The 17778-nt window shown below is 40.6% G+C and overlaps 1 protein-coding gene across 3 annotated transcripts in view; it reads right to left on the bottom strand.

Annotated features, from left to right (window-relative positions):
- ZDHHC15 (zDHHC palmitoyltransferase 15) overlaps positions 1-17778 on the bottom strand; it is a 441448-nt gene that overhangs the window by 255073 nt on the left and 168597 nt on the right. For all 3 annotated transcript variants that reach the window (XM_080652621.1, XM_080652622.1, XM_080652623.1), the window contains one exon: positions 8410-8530. In XM_080652621.1, coding sequence (XP_080508747.1) covers positions 8410-8530 — 121 coding nt within the window. The remainder of the gene's footprint in view (positions 1-8409; positions 8531-17778) is intronic.

The raw sequence follows: 17778 nt of genomic DNA, 5'->3' as shown, positions 1-17778 counted from the left end.
CTTCATTTCTTCTTGATTCTTACATAAGTTGTTGATTTTTTCAACCATTCAGGTTATAAACTGTATGACCGTTATTCTGAATTATTTTTCTGCCATATTGCATGCCTCTGTTTCACTTAGCTGCTTTTCTGGTGCTTTCTCCTTTTCTTTCCTTTGGGGATTTCCTTGTCTACCCATTTCTGATCTCACTGACTGATCTAGATTTCAAGTTGTGCAGGGGCTGCTCCTTGTGTGGCAGTGGCTTATCGGGCTGCAGTTGCTCCTCGGGTGATCTCAGTAGTGCTGGGTCCTCAGTTGGGATCTGCTCCTATGGTGGGTGCTGTTAGCAGCAGTGATGGCTCCTCTGGCTAGTGGGGGGAGACTGCTCGCACAGCTGCTATTCCTTGGATGAGTGTGGGCTGCTCACATGGCTCCTGCTCCTCAGACGGGGTGGACTGCTCATGTGGCTGCCACTCCTTGGATGGGGGCTGGCTGCTCGCTGTTGCTGTTCCTCAGATGGTGCGGGGTGCTCGTGAGGCTGCTGCTCCTTGGACAGGGGTAGGTTGTTTGCAGGGCTGCTGCTCCTGTATAGGTGCAGGCCTCTCTCACAGCTACTGCTCCTCAGACAAGGGATGTCTGCTTACGCGGCTGCTGCTCCTCGGACGGGGGATAGGCTGCTCACATGGTTGCTGCTACTCGGACCGGGAGTGGGTCACTCACACAGCTTCTGCTTCTTTGACAGGGGCAGACCACGTGAGGCTGCTGCTTTTAGGCCTGGGGCAGGCTGCTCGCCAGGCTGCTGCTCCTTGGACAGGAGCAAGCTGCTCACGTGTCTGCTGCTTGCATATTTGCAGTGCCTTGGGCTAAACTCTTGGGCTGGTTAGAGGGGAGCATGCTTCAGAACTCACAGCAGCCTGTGCCCGGGGTGTCTTGAGACTTGGTGTCCGTGGGACCACAGCTGAGGTAGCAGGTCCCTGGCAGCGGTGGCTATCAAGTCTCAGGTGTTATCTGAGGGCACCTTGGGTGGAGGTGAGGCTGGGCTCCCAGTTACAGCAGCTCTCCCCTTCAAAAAGTCTAGGCCTCTCAGGACAAGCCGGCCTCCTGATACTGTTTGTAACAGTAATAGAGGCTGCTTAGTTAGGCAAGCCAGGTTAGCCTGCCCTCAAAGGTCCTGCAGGGTCTAACTGTGCCTCACTCATACACACACACACACACACACACACACACACACACACCCCACATGACCACACACTCCTCTTTTGCTCCCTCACTCACTCACACGCTCTCTCTCACTGCAGCCTTCTTCCTGCCTCTGTAGTTGGATCTGGGATGTTATTGGCCTATTTGTGGATGGAGTTTCATCTCCAGGTGTCTGATTATGTGACTTGCTCTCTAGCACATTGGCCAGACAAGATAAAATTCACCTCGACAAGGCACGAAACAAGGGAACAAATCAGGAATGTACTCATGACACTGATAACCCCAATATAAGTGACCACCTGAGAAAAGAGAATTAAAGGAGAGAAAAGAGAGCACAAATGATATCAAAAAGAGAAAAAAAGATATGAGAGAAAAGAAAAAGGAAGAAAAAGGAGAATATATCCTATCTAATAGAAGAGTAATATGCAAATTGACCATACCTCCACTATACCCACAAGCAACGCCCACCAGCCAATCAGGAGCAAGTATGCAAATTAACCCAACCAAGATGGCTGCGGCCACAGAGGTAGAAGGAGGCTTGGGTTTCCCCGGCAATGGAGGAAGCCAAGCTTCCTGCACACCATGGCCAGCCCAGGCCTCCCTCCACCCAAGGCTACAAAGTTTCAATTATTGAAGATAAATAAATCCCAACAAAAATGGCTGTGGCCACAGACCAAACAGGAGGCTTGGGTTGCCCCTGGCGATGGAGGAAGCCCAGCTTCCTGCACACCCTGGCTGGCCCAGGCCTCCCAGTGCTCAAGGCTACAAAGTTTCTTTTATAGAAGATAAATAAATCCCAACAAAAATGGCAGCAGCCACGGAGCTGGAGGGAGCAGGAGGCTTGAGTTGCCCTGGTGATGGAGGAAGCCAAGCTTTCTGCCTGCCCTGGCTGTCCCAGGCCCCTGCTGAAGGCTACAAAGTTTCAATTATAGAAGATAAATAAATCCCAACAAAAATGGCTATGGCCACAGAGCAAGCAGGAGGCTTGGGTTTCCCCGGTGATGGAGGAAGCCAATTTCCTGGCCTGCCCTGGCCTCTGCTGAAGGCTACAAAGTTTCAATTATAGAAGATAAATAAATCCCAGATACCAGGGCCTCTGCTTGGGTCGCTGGTGTGCGTGGCTGGCCTGCAAACCACCACAGGCCCCTTGCTCAGGCTGCCCCATGCCCCAAGAGAACCCCCACCCTGATCCAGGACACCTTTCAAGGCAAACCAGCAGGCCCCCCCATGCACCAGGCCTCTATCCTATCTAATAAAAGAATAATATGCAAATTGACCATCACTCCAACACACAAGATGGCTGCCCCCATGTGGTCAAAGATGGCTGCCCCCATGTGGACACAAGATGGTTGCCACAAGATGGCCAGCAGTGGAGGGCAGTTGGGAGGGATCAGGCCAGCAGGGGAGGGCAGTTGGGAGGGACCAGCCCTGCAAGGGAGGACAGTTGGGGATGATCAAGCCTGCAGGGGAGCGCAGTAAGGGGTGACCAGGCTGGCAGAGGAGGGAAGTTGGGGGTGACTGGGCCTGCAGGGAAGGACAGTTTGGGGGGACCCAGGCCTGCAGGGGAGAGTAGTTCAGGGGGGGACCAGGCCTGCAGGGGAGGGCAGTTAGGGGTGACCAGGCCTGCAGGGGAGGGCAGTTAAGGGTGACCAGGCCTGCAGGGGAGGGAAGTTAGGGGCAATCAGTCTGGCAGGGGAGTGGTTAGGGGTGATCAGGCTGGCAGGCAGAAGCGGTTAGGGGCAATCAGGAAGGCAGGCAGGTGAGCAGTAGGGAGCCAGCAGTCCTGGATTGTGAGTGGGATGTCTGAATGCCCATTTAGGCCAGATCCTACTGGGATTGGGCCTAAATGGGCAGTTGGACATCCCTCAAGGGGTCCCAGATTGGAGAGTGTGCAGGCTGGGCTGAGGGACACACCGCCCCCATGCACGAATTTGATGCACTGGGCTTCTAGTGTGTATGTATGTATATGTGTTTGCATATATATATATATATATATATATATATATATATATATATATATATATATATATGAAAACACCACAGAACCAATAGATAAACCAAAAAAAATACAAACATCAAACACCCAGCAAAGAGGGTGGGGGCAGAATCTGTAGAGGTAGAGCTTATATACAGAAAATAAGGTTAAGAATTGAATGAATATGGGGAGGACCCCAATTCAGTATAGAGTAAGTAGAAAGGGGATGAGTTGATAAGAAGAAAGAGAATGAGAAGAAAATAATAATAATAATGATAATAATAAATTTACAAAAATTCATTTAAAAATGGTATAAAAATAAAAATAGCAAATAAAAATAAACTAGAATAGAGTGATGGAAAAATAATGCTAAAAGAAATAGAAAATAGAGCAACAAACAAAAAAAGGAAAACAAAGAAAAAAGAAGAAAAAAAGAGATAACAAAATAAAAATATATATATATAAATAAAAATAAAAATGTAAAAGTGAAGTGTCATTCCTTTGGCTGGCTTAAGATACCAGTCTTCTGTACTGTCTGCAGTTTCTCAGTTTTCTGTTGCTTGTACTGAAGGCCTCTCCTTAGGCCAGACACTGTGGACTCTCAGGGACTATTCAGATTTTTTTTTAATCCTTTGTACCATTCAGGGTGGAATCTAGGTTTGGCTGTATTGGTTGCCTGGAGACTGGAGGGAGGGGCTATATCTTCAGTACAAAATGGCTTCCCAGGTCTCAGGCTCAGGTATGACTCAGCACCAGACTCACTGCCACTTCTCCTGGACCCCCTCCTTTCCCCTGACTCCACAAGTCCGAACCTTCTCCTGCACTTCAGCCATGGGTAAGCCTATGTATCTGAAAGGTCCTATGAGCTAGGTTCAGTGAAGTAAGGCTCAGGCCACAGAGAGGGGAAAGACTGTGCCCGAACGAGCTCCTCTGCTGGAAACCAATCATTGTCTCACTAATTAGAAAGGTGTGGACAAGGAACCTGGAAGGCTGGTCAACCTTGAAGCTCTGAAAGGTCAGAGCCAACCACTCCCTATCTAATTGAGACAATGGTAGCTGAAGCAACTTCCCCACCAAATAATCATGTAAATCCTTACTGATAAGACAATCTGCTTGTTACTGGAATTGCCTGCCTAAGGGCAATGTGTGTATCCCAAACCTGAATAAAAGGGATGTCAAGGCCAAAGCAAAGCATAGTCCTCCCACTAGAGTTGGGCTTCCACCTGGCCCCCATTTCCCAAATTAATATTTTTCTAGTCTCTTTCATTTGTGTGTGGCCTCCTCCAGAACCTGAGCCTTGAACCTGAACCCTGAACCACGTGGGATGTGAAAGAGGTTCCCATACTCCTCTACTGCTGTCACTGCGTGGTCTGGTCAGCCCTTTAGGCGGCCCCCTCTGGGCTCAGCCTTTCATGTCTTTGGACCCAGATCTAGAATCTCGTGCCTCCAGCAGTCATGTGGACATTCTTTCCACAGTCAGACACTGTGCCTGTCCCCAGGGATGCGGCTCAGTGCTGTGCAGTTTCCCTCTGACCCTCTGGGCTCAGAGGTCTGGCAGACTCTCTTGCCCAGATGCTTGATTTTACCTTTCTCCAGGGGTCCTCTGACCCTACTGGCTGCAAATTATCTCACCAGCTTAGTCTCCTTTGCCAATTTGGGTTGGATGTTATTCATTTCAGCTGCTCATTCTGTTTGGTCTGGGATAAGGCTTGGGGCATGTCCGTCTATCCTGCCGCCATTTTGTCTCTACTCATTCTTTTTTCTTAAGATTGCTGCAGCTATCTGGGTCTTTTATGTTTCCATATACATTTTTGAAGTATTTGTTCTAACTCTGTGAAGTATGCCATTGGTATTTTGATAGGGATTGCTTTGAATCAGTAGATTTCTTTGGGTAGTATAGACAGTTTAATGATGTTCATTCTTCCAGTCTATGAACATGGTATACACTGTTTGCATCTTCATCTATTTCTTTTTTCAATGTACTTTAGTTTTCCAAGTACAAGTCTTTTAGCTCCTTTAAGTTTATTCATTTTTTAAAAGGATTGTGTGTTTGGTGTTGAGTTGTATGCATCCTTTATACAATTTGGATATTAAAGAATTGTCAGAGCAGTTTTTTGCAGATATCTTCTCCCATTTGATTGTTGCTTTTTTGTTTCATTGTTAATTTCCTTTGCTGTGCAGAAGCTTTTAATTTGATATAGTCACATTCATTTATTTTTGATATAGTCACATTCATTTATTTTTGCTTTGACCCCTTGCCTTTGGGGTCAAATTCATAAAATATTTTCTAAGACCAAGGCTAATAAGTTTAATATGTATGTTTTCTTCTATGTAATGTATTGTTTCTGATCTTATCCTTAGGTCTTTGATCCATTTTGAATTAATTTTTGTACATGGGACAAACTCTACTCTAGTTTTATTCTTTTGCATATGACTTTTCAGTTTTCCCAGCACCATTTATTGAAGGGGCTTTCCTTTCTCCATTGTAGGTTTTTGGTTCATTTGTCAAAAATGTATTTGTCCATATACATGTGGTTTTATTTCTAGGATCTCAATTCTGTTCCTTTGGTCTGTATATCTGTTTTACTGCCAATACCATGTTTTTTTTAATATGTTTGTTCTGTAGTATAATTTTATGGCAGGTAGTGTGATACCTTCAGCTTGTACTTTTTTTCTGATGATTGCTTTGTCTCTTTAGTTCCTTTTGTAGTTCCATATACATCTGATGAATTTTGTTTTATTTATTCTTAAAATGTCATTGAAATTTTAATGGGATTGTAAAATTCTGTACATTGCTTTGGGTAATATGGACATTTAACTATGTTGATTTTTCTAATCCATGAACACAGAAAGTCTTTCCATTTCATTGTGTCTTTTCCTATCTCTTTTAATAATGCTTTGTATTTTTCAGTAGATAGGTCCTTCGCTTCCTTTGTAAGTTTATTCCTAGGTGTTTTATTTATTTATTTATTTACTTATTTACTTACTTACTTATTTTGTAATTGCAAAATTAATTTTTTTTCATTTCTTTTTCTGAAATGTCATTGCTAGTATATAGGAATGCAGGGGATTTTTGTACATTGAGTTCTGTATCCTGCTACTTTACTATATTTGTTATTGTTTCTAATATTTTTGGTGGAGTCTTTAGGGTTTTATATGTAAAGAATCATGTCATCTGTCAAAGTGACACTTTCATTCCTTCATTTCCAATTTGGATGCCTTTTATTTCTTTCTCTAGCCTGATTTTTTAAAGATATGGTTAATGTCACTGCCCAGTGTAAGCCACCATCATCGTTCACATGGATGACTGCAATAACTGCTGCCTATTTACTCATTCTGTTTTCATTATTGACCCTCCTCCACCCACAGTATATTTTCTACAAAAGAGCCAGGTGATCTGTTAAAATGAAAATCAGATCATATCACTTTCCACTTAAAGTCTTCAATGGATTTTCAACACCCTTAGAAAAATATCCAAACTCCTTACCATGGCCTGCATCATCTGGCCTTAGCCTACCTCTTCAATCTTAACTTGTGCCACTCTCCTACTACAGTACTCCAGTCACGCTGGTTATCTGTCTTTTCTCCTATTAATGCAAGTTAGTTCCTATCCCAGGGTGTTTTGTATTTTCAGTTCCTGTTTATTTTCAAGTCTCTGATCAAATGACATTTATTTAGAGAACCCCGCTATCATAGGGGCTGCAAAAAATGCTTCAAGGGTCCAGGAAACAGGGAGTAGTGAGTGAAGCAGCTAGTTGAAGACTGTGGGAAAACCTGATAATCCATGCCCTATTTAAAGAGAGATTTACTACTCAGCTTTAGCTAATTTCTGCATGTAGAAATGCAGATTGTTTGAGTTTTCAAGAGAAGCCAGAAATCTGGATTTTCATTTGGTAATATTCTAATTGTTAAAAATTAGTAACAAATGCAAAGTTTTAACAGACACAAAGATCAGACAAAATATAATCCTGAACCCAGTACGTCCAATATGCCTCTTCTTTGTAATCACTGCTTTATCACATCATTCTGTTTTCTACTATCTGAAACTGTATAATTTGTGTCTGTCTTCTTTTCAGAATATATTAGTATGCCTAAAGACTTTGCTTAAAAATCATAATCACCATATGACATTAATGATCTAACAAAATTAACAGCAAGTCCTTAATGTCATCCAATACATTGACCATATTAAAATTTCCCTATTTGTCATATAGGATCTTAATAAATATTTATTGAATAAGTAAATGACAAATGAACATAAATAACTAAAGTACACTTCCTAAAGTGTTGAAATAGAATATTTTGGTCAAAAGAGCCTTAGTTTTCAAATTTTAAAAAGCAAACAATTAGTTCAGCTAGTATCATTCTAGTCATGCATATAAAAACTAACAGTAAAACTCCACAGTAGATATTTACCCAAGAAAAATGAAGGCATATCTCTCCACAAATACTTTTACAAGAATGTTCTTAGCAGATTAACTCATAATATCTAAGCAGCAGAAATAACCCAAATGTGCATTAATGTGTAAATGGATAAACTATGATATTTTCACACAATGAAATATTACTCAGCAATAAAGGGAATAACATACACAGCAATGTAAGTCTCAGAAGCATTATGCTGAATACAATAAGGCAGACAAAACAGTAAATGCTGTATAGATTTATTTATATAAAATTCTAGAGCAGGTAAAATAATATATGGAGGAAAAAATATCAGAATAGTGGCTGTATTTAGTGAGATTTACTGGGAAGGAGCATGAAAGAACATTCTGGGGTGTGGAAATATTTATGGAGATTTTGGTTACACGAGTGTGTACATTTGTGGAAACACTGAATGGTACATTTATGATTTGTGCTTGTTTTTATATGTATATTTCAGCCTCAAAAGAATGATAAAATATTTAATTGGATGTGTACTGATATCTGCTACTTACATTTAAATGCACCAAAAATAATTAAGCTTTATGAATTATGGATAGAGGAATGAGTTTGTGAACAGATGTGTGATAAATCAATATAGTTCAATGTTAGTAGTGGACTGTAGTGGTGGGCATACAAATGTTTATTGTATAATTCTTCCATCTTAGATAGAAGTTTGAAACTTTTTATAATAAAATGTTGAGAAAGACTCCATAGTGTTTTTCAGAAGAGAAGAGAAAAAAAGGGGCTAGCCTAAGGATATACTGTATATGACATAGACTTTCTGAGACACTTGCTGATCTGCCTCTCTGGTTGACTTTAGATGAACTGACCTCCACTTCCGGTTCTTGTGTAAACTGGTAGCTTCTTGGCAATATCAATGAGCATCTGCTTTTGGACCTCAGGTCTCTCTTCATTTTCATAGCGTTCCTTGTCTGTATAGGATAAATAAAACTGGAAGCAGAAGTGAGAAGCAAGTATTTATTTCCCAAGGTTCACAAAAAATTAAAAACAACAATAATTATTTAGAAGAAATTTGTTACCTATACTGAAGCTCAGTTGCCTATTTGGCTTATAACTTTCTCTGGATAATTATCTCAATTAGCTATCTGGCTTTTATCTCAACCTTTATAACTCTGCATGATAGGCAGTTTTGTTTTATAAGTAAAATAAAACTTATATTAAGTAACTTGAGCATTGTTACACTCACTCAGCCAGTAAGTAGCAAAACTAAGCCCAAACCCAGTTCACCTTACTCTAAGACTTGTGCCCTTTATACTACAATATGATATTGCATTCAGATGTGTGATGTCTTAATGACAGGATCCTAATAACCATGAATAACTATGCTTATTATTAAGTTTTGAGTATTTTTCATAGGTGACACTTTTGTAGGATCTGGATGAAACTGCTTGTGACATTATCTGGATATTCTAATTTTGAAAATAAGTAGAAATTTGGATATTCTCACTATTTCAATAATTTGTACTCTGGTATGAAGCTTTTTGCCATGTTTGCACCATACCTTGCTAATCTTGCAAAAGATATTCCAACAATTTTCAAAATAACACAGACCTTAAAGCTTTCTTCTGTCTGGACCAAAGTATAGGTAAAAGTGAAAAAAGAGAAGGATCTGTGTTCCTATTTTCTGGGTTTAAACCTCATATCTGAAACTTGATAGTTTAAAAAATTACTTTGGAAAATCAGACTGTCATTCTAAATCTATCCAACAGTAAAACAGAGGTAATAATAACTATTTAACACACACAATAATAAATGTTACTAAGCTTGAAAAAAATATGGATTTCTCTGGCTGGAGAAAATTAAATTTCAAAAAGTGGTATGCCAGGCCACAAAATATACAAAATTATATGGCCTTTGATACATATTACCAAACTATCTTCTAGTTATTTAACAATTTACATTCTAACCAGTATATCATTTTTATTGTCTTTTGTGATTTTCTGAATTTCATACAAAAATCATGTATTACTTTATAATGAAGAAAAAATAAATTATTTTTAATGGTAAAAAAAAAATAAAGTTTTGTTGGCCCAGCTGGTGTTGCTCAATAGTTGAGCATCAACCTATGAACCAGGAGGTAATGATTCGATTCCCGGTCAGGGCACATGCCCAGGTTGCTGGCTGGATCCCCAGTAGGGGTGTGCGAAAGACAGCTTATCAATGATTGTCCCTTATCATTGATGTTTCTCTTTCTCTCTCCCTCTCCCTTCCTCTTTGAAATCAATAAAACATTTTTTAAAAGTAAAAAAAAGGTGCTATATAGTAACAAGTTATTAAAATTCTCTTTTAGGTTATTCATAACAGCAGGAGAGTAGGTAGAAGTTATACTCACCTTCTCCCCAGACCCAACTGGAATTACAACTTAAATATAGAATAATTAGCCTGAATTACCAACCAAAGACTGGGTAAATAGAAGTCTTATAACCAAGGATTTCCAGAAGAAACCACATAGAAACTGCTCCAAAAATGAAGGCTAGGGCCAGTGACAGGCAGCATGTGATATGGATCTGCAACACAGTCTCTCTCAAGAGTCCCCAGAGCCAACAAACCAAGTAGACACCTTCAGACAACATCAGAGCAGGATCCAGTAAGTTTCACAAGCAGCATATTCAAAGGAAGATGTTGGCAGGTTCCAAACCCAGATGAGGGGAATTCCACTTCATGTGATCAGCACCTACACTGCAGTAGGTACACAGTGGTCAGGGTTGATCCTCATAGTCAGTGAGCCTGAGGGTCAGATTTATGCATAAACAGGCCAATAGCAATCAAGACTCAACTACAAACAGGAGGGCTGACATAAACTACACAAGGGATATTACTGCAGCACCCAGCTCAGGTGATCAAGGAGACTGCTCCACTGGATCCCACAGGACACATAAGGCCAACCAACTAAGCCTGGGAGACAGAGAAGATCTACCTAATACATAGAAACAACCAAAAACTAGCCGCCAAAATGAGGAGAGAAAGAAACATTCTCTAGATGAAAAACAGGAAAAATCTCCAGAAAAAAAGAGCTAAATGGAATGCAGCACAGCAATTTATCAGACATTGATTTCAAGTAATGGTTATAAGGATGCTCAAGGAACATGGTGAGAACTACAAGGAACTTAATGGGAACTACAATAGCATGAAATAGGACATGGAAACCATAAAAAATTACCAGTCAGAAATGAAGAATGTCATTTCAGAAATGAGAAAAATACTAAAAAAGTGGGAGAAAATGGCTGCCAAATAGGCAGAAGTGTTGCGTACCTCCTCCTGGGGACAGGCCAGAAAAGCAACTAAATCGGAGAACATCCACCATGAATTAACAAATTAGACACAGCTGAAGAGACAATTTTCTATAAGGAAAGGCAGAGGACGCCTAGAGAACACCGCTTGCCAGCCATAACCCACATGAAACCACCACCGTGTCCCCGCAGTGAGTGGTGCAGTACCTCCCGGCAGGCTCCCAGACATTGGCAGTGAGCACTCACCAGAGTGATCTCCTGCACCAGGCCTCCTCACCAGCCTGATGGGACCCAGTGTCCCAGGATCTGGCTCCAAGACCCTGGAGTGAGTACAAGCCAGTGGAAACCCAGTGCTCCACCCCCACCCCAGGCCCCAGAAATGTGCTGGCTAGTTTGACCCAGAGCCACTCAGCGCCCACTCCACCATGAGCCCTGGGACCTACTTTGAGGGCAACCTAGAGCAACCCAGTGCGCTCCTCACTCCGGGCCACAGGAGAGCATGGACTGTGTGGCCCAAAGCAACTAGCACCTGCTCCACCCTGGCCCCTGGGACAGCCTTGCTGGGGCAACCTGGAACAACACAGCACATGCCCCACTCTGGGTCAGAGGAGAGCATGGACTGTGTGACCCAGAGCAATCCACTTCATCCAGGGCTCTGGGAGGGGCAACCCCAAGCAACCCAGCATGTGCCTCACTCTGGGCCACAGGAGAACACAGACTGTGTGACTCAGAGCAACCTGCCCACACTCCACCCCAGGCTTGGGATGGGAGACCCAGAGCAATGTAGCTCGTGCTTCACTCAGGGCCACAGGAGAGATCTGACTCTAGCCCATGCTCCTGGGACAGTCTTCCACCACTGGAGGAACCCAGTGCATGCCTCATTCCAGGCCACAGGAGAGCACAGACTATGTGACCCATAGTAACCCACCCCTGCTTGACATGGGGGAGGGGCTAACTGGAGCAACCCAGTGCACACCTCACTCTGGGCCTCAAGAAAGTGAGGACTGGAGTCAAGATGGTGGCCAGCAGGACAGCAGTGAGGTAGAGAGTGTGAGTGAGTGATGGAGTGAAAGGGGAATGTGTGGACATGTAGTGTGTGTGTGTGTGTGTGTGTGTATGTGTGTGTGACAGTTAGATCTTTCAGGAATCTAGGGGGCTGGCAGACCAGGATCTACTAGATGAGGAGCCCCTGCTACTGCTGTAAGCACTCCAGAGGCAGATAGCTCTGGCACAGAAACCGCACCACCTTGAAGAGGAAAACTGCTGTGACTAGGAGCCCAGCCTCACCACCACCCAGACTGGCCTGAAACACAATCCTGGACCCTACAGCCACTCTGGCAAAAGACCTGCTACCTCATCTGTGGACCCACAGACACCAGAACTCCAGCCTCCCCAACTGCAGGCTCTTATGAGCCCTGGAGTGCACTCCTCTCCCAGCAACCTGTTGCTTCAGCACAGACTCGGTGCATGACTCAGCAACTGAACCCTTTGTGCACCTGAGCACCTGGGTCCCCTGGTGATATCCTGGGGTGCACAATTCTCCTACCAAGCTGGCTGCTTCAGCCACAGACCCCATGCGTGACTCAGCAACTGGACTTTTTGCATGACTTGGTGCATGGGCTGCCCTCAAGTGAGGCCTGGAGTGCATGACCCTCCCACCAAGCCTGCTGCTTCAGCCACAGGCCCCGAGTGTGACTTGTCAACTGGACCCTTCAGGCGAATCAGCATCTTGGCCCTCTGGTGAGGCTCAGAATGTGCAACCATCCTGCCAAGCCCTGCATCAGCCACAGTCTCCACATGACTAGGCAACTGGACCATGTGGTGAGAGCAAAAATGGGGAGACAAAGAAACAACCCCAAAAGGAAAGAAAATGAGGAATCTTCAGAAAATGAACTAAATGAAAAGGAGGTATGCAATATGTCAGAAAAAAGAATTCAGCATAAGGGTAATAGACTTCCTAAACAGGCTGGATGAGAAAATCAACTTATGTAAAAATCAAGAGGAAATGAATAATGATACAGCTACAATAAAAAACACAATGGAAGGTTTTAATAGTAGACTAGAAGAAGTGGAGGACTGAATTAGCAGGTTAAAAGACAGGGCAGGAAAATACACCCAATTTGAATAGCAATTGGAGAAAAAAATTAGAAATCAGGAGGAGAGCCAAAGGGATTTTTGGGACAACATGAAAGGAAGTAACATATGTATAATATGGGTGCCAGAAGGACAAAAAGAGGAATAAGAGTTAGAAAACTTATGTGAAGAGACAATGACAGGAAACTTCATTTATTTGGGGAAGAAAAAAGTTACCACAAGCACAGAGTCCCAAACAAGATGAACCCCAAAAGACCCACACCAAGACTAGTCTTAATTACAATGGCAAATGTTAACGATAAAGGGAGAATTTTATAGACTACAAGAGAGAAACAGAGTTACCTACAAGGAATCTACCATTAGATTATCAAATGATTTCTCAACAGAAACACATCAGGCCAGAAGGGAATGGAATGAAGTATACAAAGTGATGCAAAGCAAGGGACTGAATCCAAGAATACTCTATCCAACAAGGCTATCATTTAAAGTTGAAATGGAAAGCAGGAGTTTCTCAGACAAAAAAAAAAAAAAAGGCTAAGGGAGTTTATCACTACCAAGCCAGCAAGAAATGCTAAAGGGAATGCTGTAAACAGAAGAAATAAAAAGGTAAGAAGTAACACAGGCATAAAAAATAAAAATGGCAACAAACATGTACCTATCAATAATAAACTTAAACATAAATGGATTAAATGCTCCAATAAAAATACATCAAGTGGCTGGATGGATAAGAAAACATGACCCATATATATGTTGTCTACAAGAGATCCACCTCAGAATAAGGGACTCACACAGACTGAAAGTTAAGGAATGAAAAAAATATATTTTAGGCAAATGGAAATGAAAAAAGAAAAGCTGGGGTAGCAATACTTGTTTCTGACAACACAGACCTCAAAGTGAAGGCCATAATAAGAGATAAGGAAGGCCACTTCATAATACTAAAGGGATTGATAAAAAAAAAAGAGGATGTAATTCTGGTAAATACATTTGCACCCAATGCAGGCGCACCCAAATACATAAAAAAAATTCTGGAAGATAAAAGGTGAGGGATTGACAGCAATGCAATAATAGTAGGAACTTTAATACCACACTGACACAACCAGATAAGTTCTCTAAACAAAAAATCAGCAAGGAAACAGCAATCCTAAATTACTCACTAGATCAGATGGACTTAATTGACATCTTAAGAACATTTCACCCCAAAGCCAGGAAATAAACATTCTTCTCAAGTGCACATGGGACATTTTCAAATATAGACCACATATTGGGACACAGGCAAAGTCTCTTCAAATTGAAGAAAATAAAAATCATATCAAGCATATTTTCAGATCACAATGCTGGATGTTCTCCGATTTAGTTGCTTTTCTGGCCTGGCCCCAGGAGGAGGTGTACAACACTTCTGTGTATTTGGCCACCATTTTCTCCCACTTTCTTTTAGTAATATTCTCATATTTTAAATTACATTATTCATTTCTGACTGGTTCTTTTTTATGGTTTCCATGTACTATTTCATGCTGTTGTAGTTCCTGTTAAGTTACTTGTAGTTCTCACCATGTTCCTTGAGCATCCTTATAATCATTACTTTGAAATAAATGTCTGATAAATTGCTATGCTGATAAAATTAGAAATCAACTAAAATAAAAACAATTAAAAATTAAACACTTGGAGGCTAAATAGTATGTTATTAAACAATTATTGGGTTACCAAAGAGATCAAAGAAGAAATAAAAAAATCCTCAAAACAAATGACAATGAAAACACAACAATCCAAAATCTATGGGACACACTGTAAACAGTTTTTAGAGGGAAGTTCATACCCCAGCTTTTCTTTTTTCATTTCCACTTGCCTAAAATGGATAAGAAAACATGACCCATATATATGTTGTCTACAAGAGACCCACCTCAGAATAAGGGACTCACACAGACTGAAAGTTAAGGAATGAAAAAAATATATTTTAGGCAAGTTTTTCATTCCTTAACTTTCACTCTGTGTGAGTCCCTTATTCTGAAGTGGGTCTCTTGTAGACAACATATATATGGGTCATGTTTTCTTATCCATCCAGCTACTTGATGTATTTTTATTGGAGCATTTAATCCATTACAGGCCTACCTCAAAAAAAAAGAAAAAACTAGTGACAAATTATTTAATTCTACAAGTTAAAGAATTAGATAGAGAGCAACAAGAAAATCTCAGAGTAAGCAGAAGGAAGGAAATAACAAAGAGCAGAGCGTAAATAAAAGACATACAGATGAAAAAAATACGGAAGATCAATAAAACCAAGAGCTGGTTCTTCGAAAAGATAAACAAGATTGATGAACCTTTAGCCAGGCTCACACAGAGGCCAAGAGACAGGACCCAAATAAATAAAATCAGAAATGAAAGAGACAAAATAACAACGGATCCCATAGAAATACAAAGAATTTTAAAAAAAATACTATGAACAACTCTATTCCAACAAATTGATCAACCTAGAGGAAATGAACATATTCCTAGAAATATAAGACCTTCCAAAACTTAATTGGGAAGAATAAAAAAAATCTGAAAAGACTGATAACTATGGAGAAAACTGAAGCAGTAATCAAAAAACTTCCAGCAAACAAAATCCCTAGGCCAGATGGCTTCATAGGGGAGTTTTACCAAGCATTCAAAGAAGAACTAAAACCTATTCTCCTCAGACTATTCCAAAAAATTCCAGCTGAAGGCACACATCCAAGCTGTTTCTATGAAGCCAGCATTACCCTAATTCCAAAACCAGATAAAGACACTACAAAGAAAGAGAATTCCAGGCCAATATCCCTGATGAACATCGATGATAAAATCCTCAACAAAATTCTAGCAAATCTGATCTAGCATTACATTAGAAAGATCACACACTATGGCCAAGTGGGGTTTATTCCAGTGATGCAAGGCTGGTACAATATCAGCAAATCAATAAACGTGATATATCACATAAACAAATCGAGAGATAAAAATCACATAATTATCAATTGATACAGAAAAAGCATTTGAAAAAATCAAACTCCCTTTAGGATAAAAACTCTCAGCAAAGTGGGAATAGAGAGATAATACCTCAACATAATAAAAGCCTTATATGACAAACTTACAACCAATATCATACTCAATGGGCAAAAACTAAAACCATTTCCCCTAAGAACAGGAAGAAGACAGGAATGCCCGCTTTTCACCACTCCTGTTTGACACAGTACTGCAAGTGCTAGCCATAGCAATCAGACAAGAAGAAAAAATAAAAAGCATCCAATTTGGAAATGAAGAAGTAAAACTGTCATTATTTGCAGAGGACATGATATTGTACATAGAAAACCCTAAATACTCTATTAAAACCTACTAGACTTAATAAATGAATTCGGCAATGTAGCACAATACAAAATTAACACCCAAAAATATATGCCTTTCTTTATACACCAGTAATGAACTCACAGAAAGAAAAATATAATAACAATCCCATTTACCATTGCAACAAAAAATTAAGATACTTAGGAATAAACTTAACTAAGGAGGTAAAAGACCTGTAGAAGACATAAACAAATGGAAAAATATACCGTGTTCATTGATTGGTAGAATCAACATCACTAAAATGTCCATACTACCCGAAGCAATCTATAGATTCAATGCAATTCTCATTAAAATACCAACAGCACATTTCACAGATCTAGAACAAAGTCTTCAAAAATTCACATGTAATAAAAAAAGACCCCAAATAGCCACAGCAATCCTGAGAAAGAAAAACAGAGTTGGAGGAATCACAATACCAGATATCAAGCTATATTGCAAAGCCACTGTTCTCAAAACTGCCTGCTACTGGCACAAGAACAGACACACACTAGTAGATGAGTGGAACAAAAGAGAAAATGCAGAAATCGACTCAAGCCATTATGTTCAATTAATATTTGGCAAAAGAGGCAAGAGCATACAGTGGAGTCAAGACAGTCTCTTCAATAAATGGTGTTGGGAAAATTGGACAGATAAAGGCAAAAAAGTGAAACTAGTCCACCAATTTACACCATACACAAAAATAAAATGAATAAAGGACTTAAACATAAGACAATTAACAATGAAAATCTTAGAAAAATCCACAGGCAGAAAGATATCAGACATATGTCGTAGCAGTCTGTACCAATAGAGCTCCTAGGACAATGGAAACTAAGGAGAAAATAAACAAATGGGACTACATCAAAATAAAAAGCTTCTGTACAGCAAAAGAAACCATCAACAAAACAACAAGAAAGTCCACTGCATGGGAGAACATATTTGCCAATGTTATCTCCGATAAGGGTCTAATCTCCAAAATGTAAAGGAATTCATACATCTGAACAAAGGGAAATTAAACAATCCAATCCAAAAAAAAATGTGCAAAGGACCTAAATAGACACTTTTCTAAAGAGGACATACAGAAAGCCAAGAGAAATATGAAAATATGCTCAAAGTCACTAATCATCAGAGGGATGCAAGTCAAAACGACAATGAGGTACCATCTCATATCTGTCAGAATGGCTATCATCAACAAATGACAAGTGCTGGCAAAGATGTGGAATAAAAGGAACCCTCGTGCACTGCTAATGGGAATTTAGACTGGTACAGCCACAGTGGAAAACAGTATGGAATTTCCTCAAAAAATTAAAAATGGAACTCCCATTTGACCCTGCAATCCCACTTCTAGGACTATATCCCAAGAAATAAAAAACACCAATCAGAAAAGATATATGCACCCCTATGTTCATAGAGCACTATTTACAATAGCTAAGATTTGGAAACAGCCTAAATGCCTATCAGCAGATGAGTGGATTAAAACGTTGTGGTACATCTACACAATGGAATACTACACTGCTGTAAAAAGGA

This window comes from Plecotus auritus (assembly GCF_963455305.1).
Source record: "Plecotus auritus genome assembly, chromosome: X".
NCBI lineage: Eukaryota > Metazoa > Chordata > Mammalia > Chiroptera > Vespertilionidae > Plecotus > Plecotus auritus.
The sequence above is the reverse complement of the archived record's forward strand: the minus strand, read 5'-3'. Positions and strand labels throughout refer to the sequence as shown.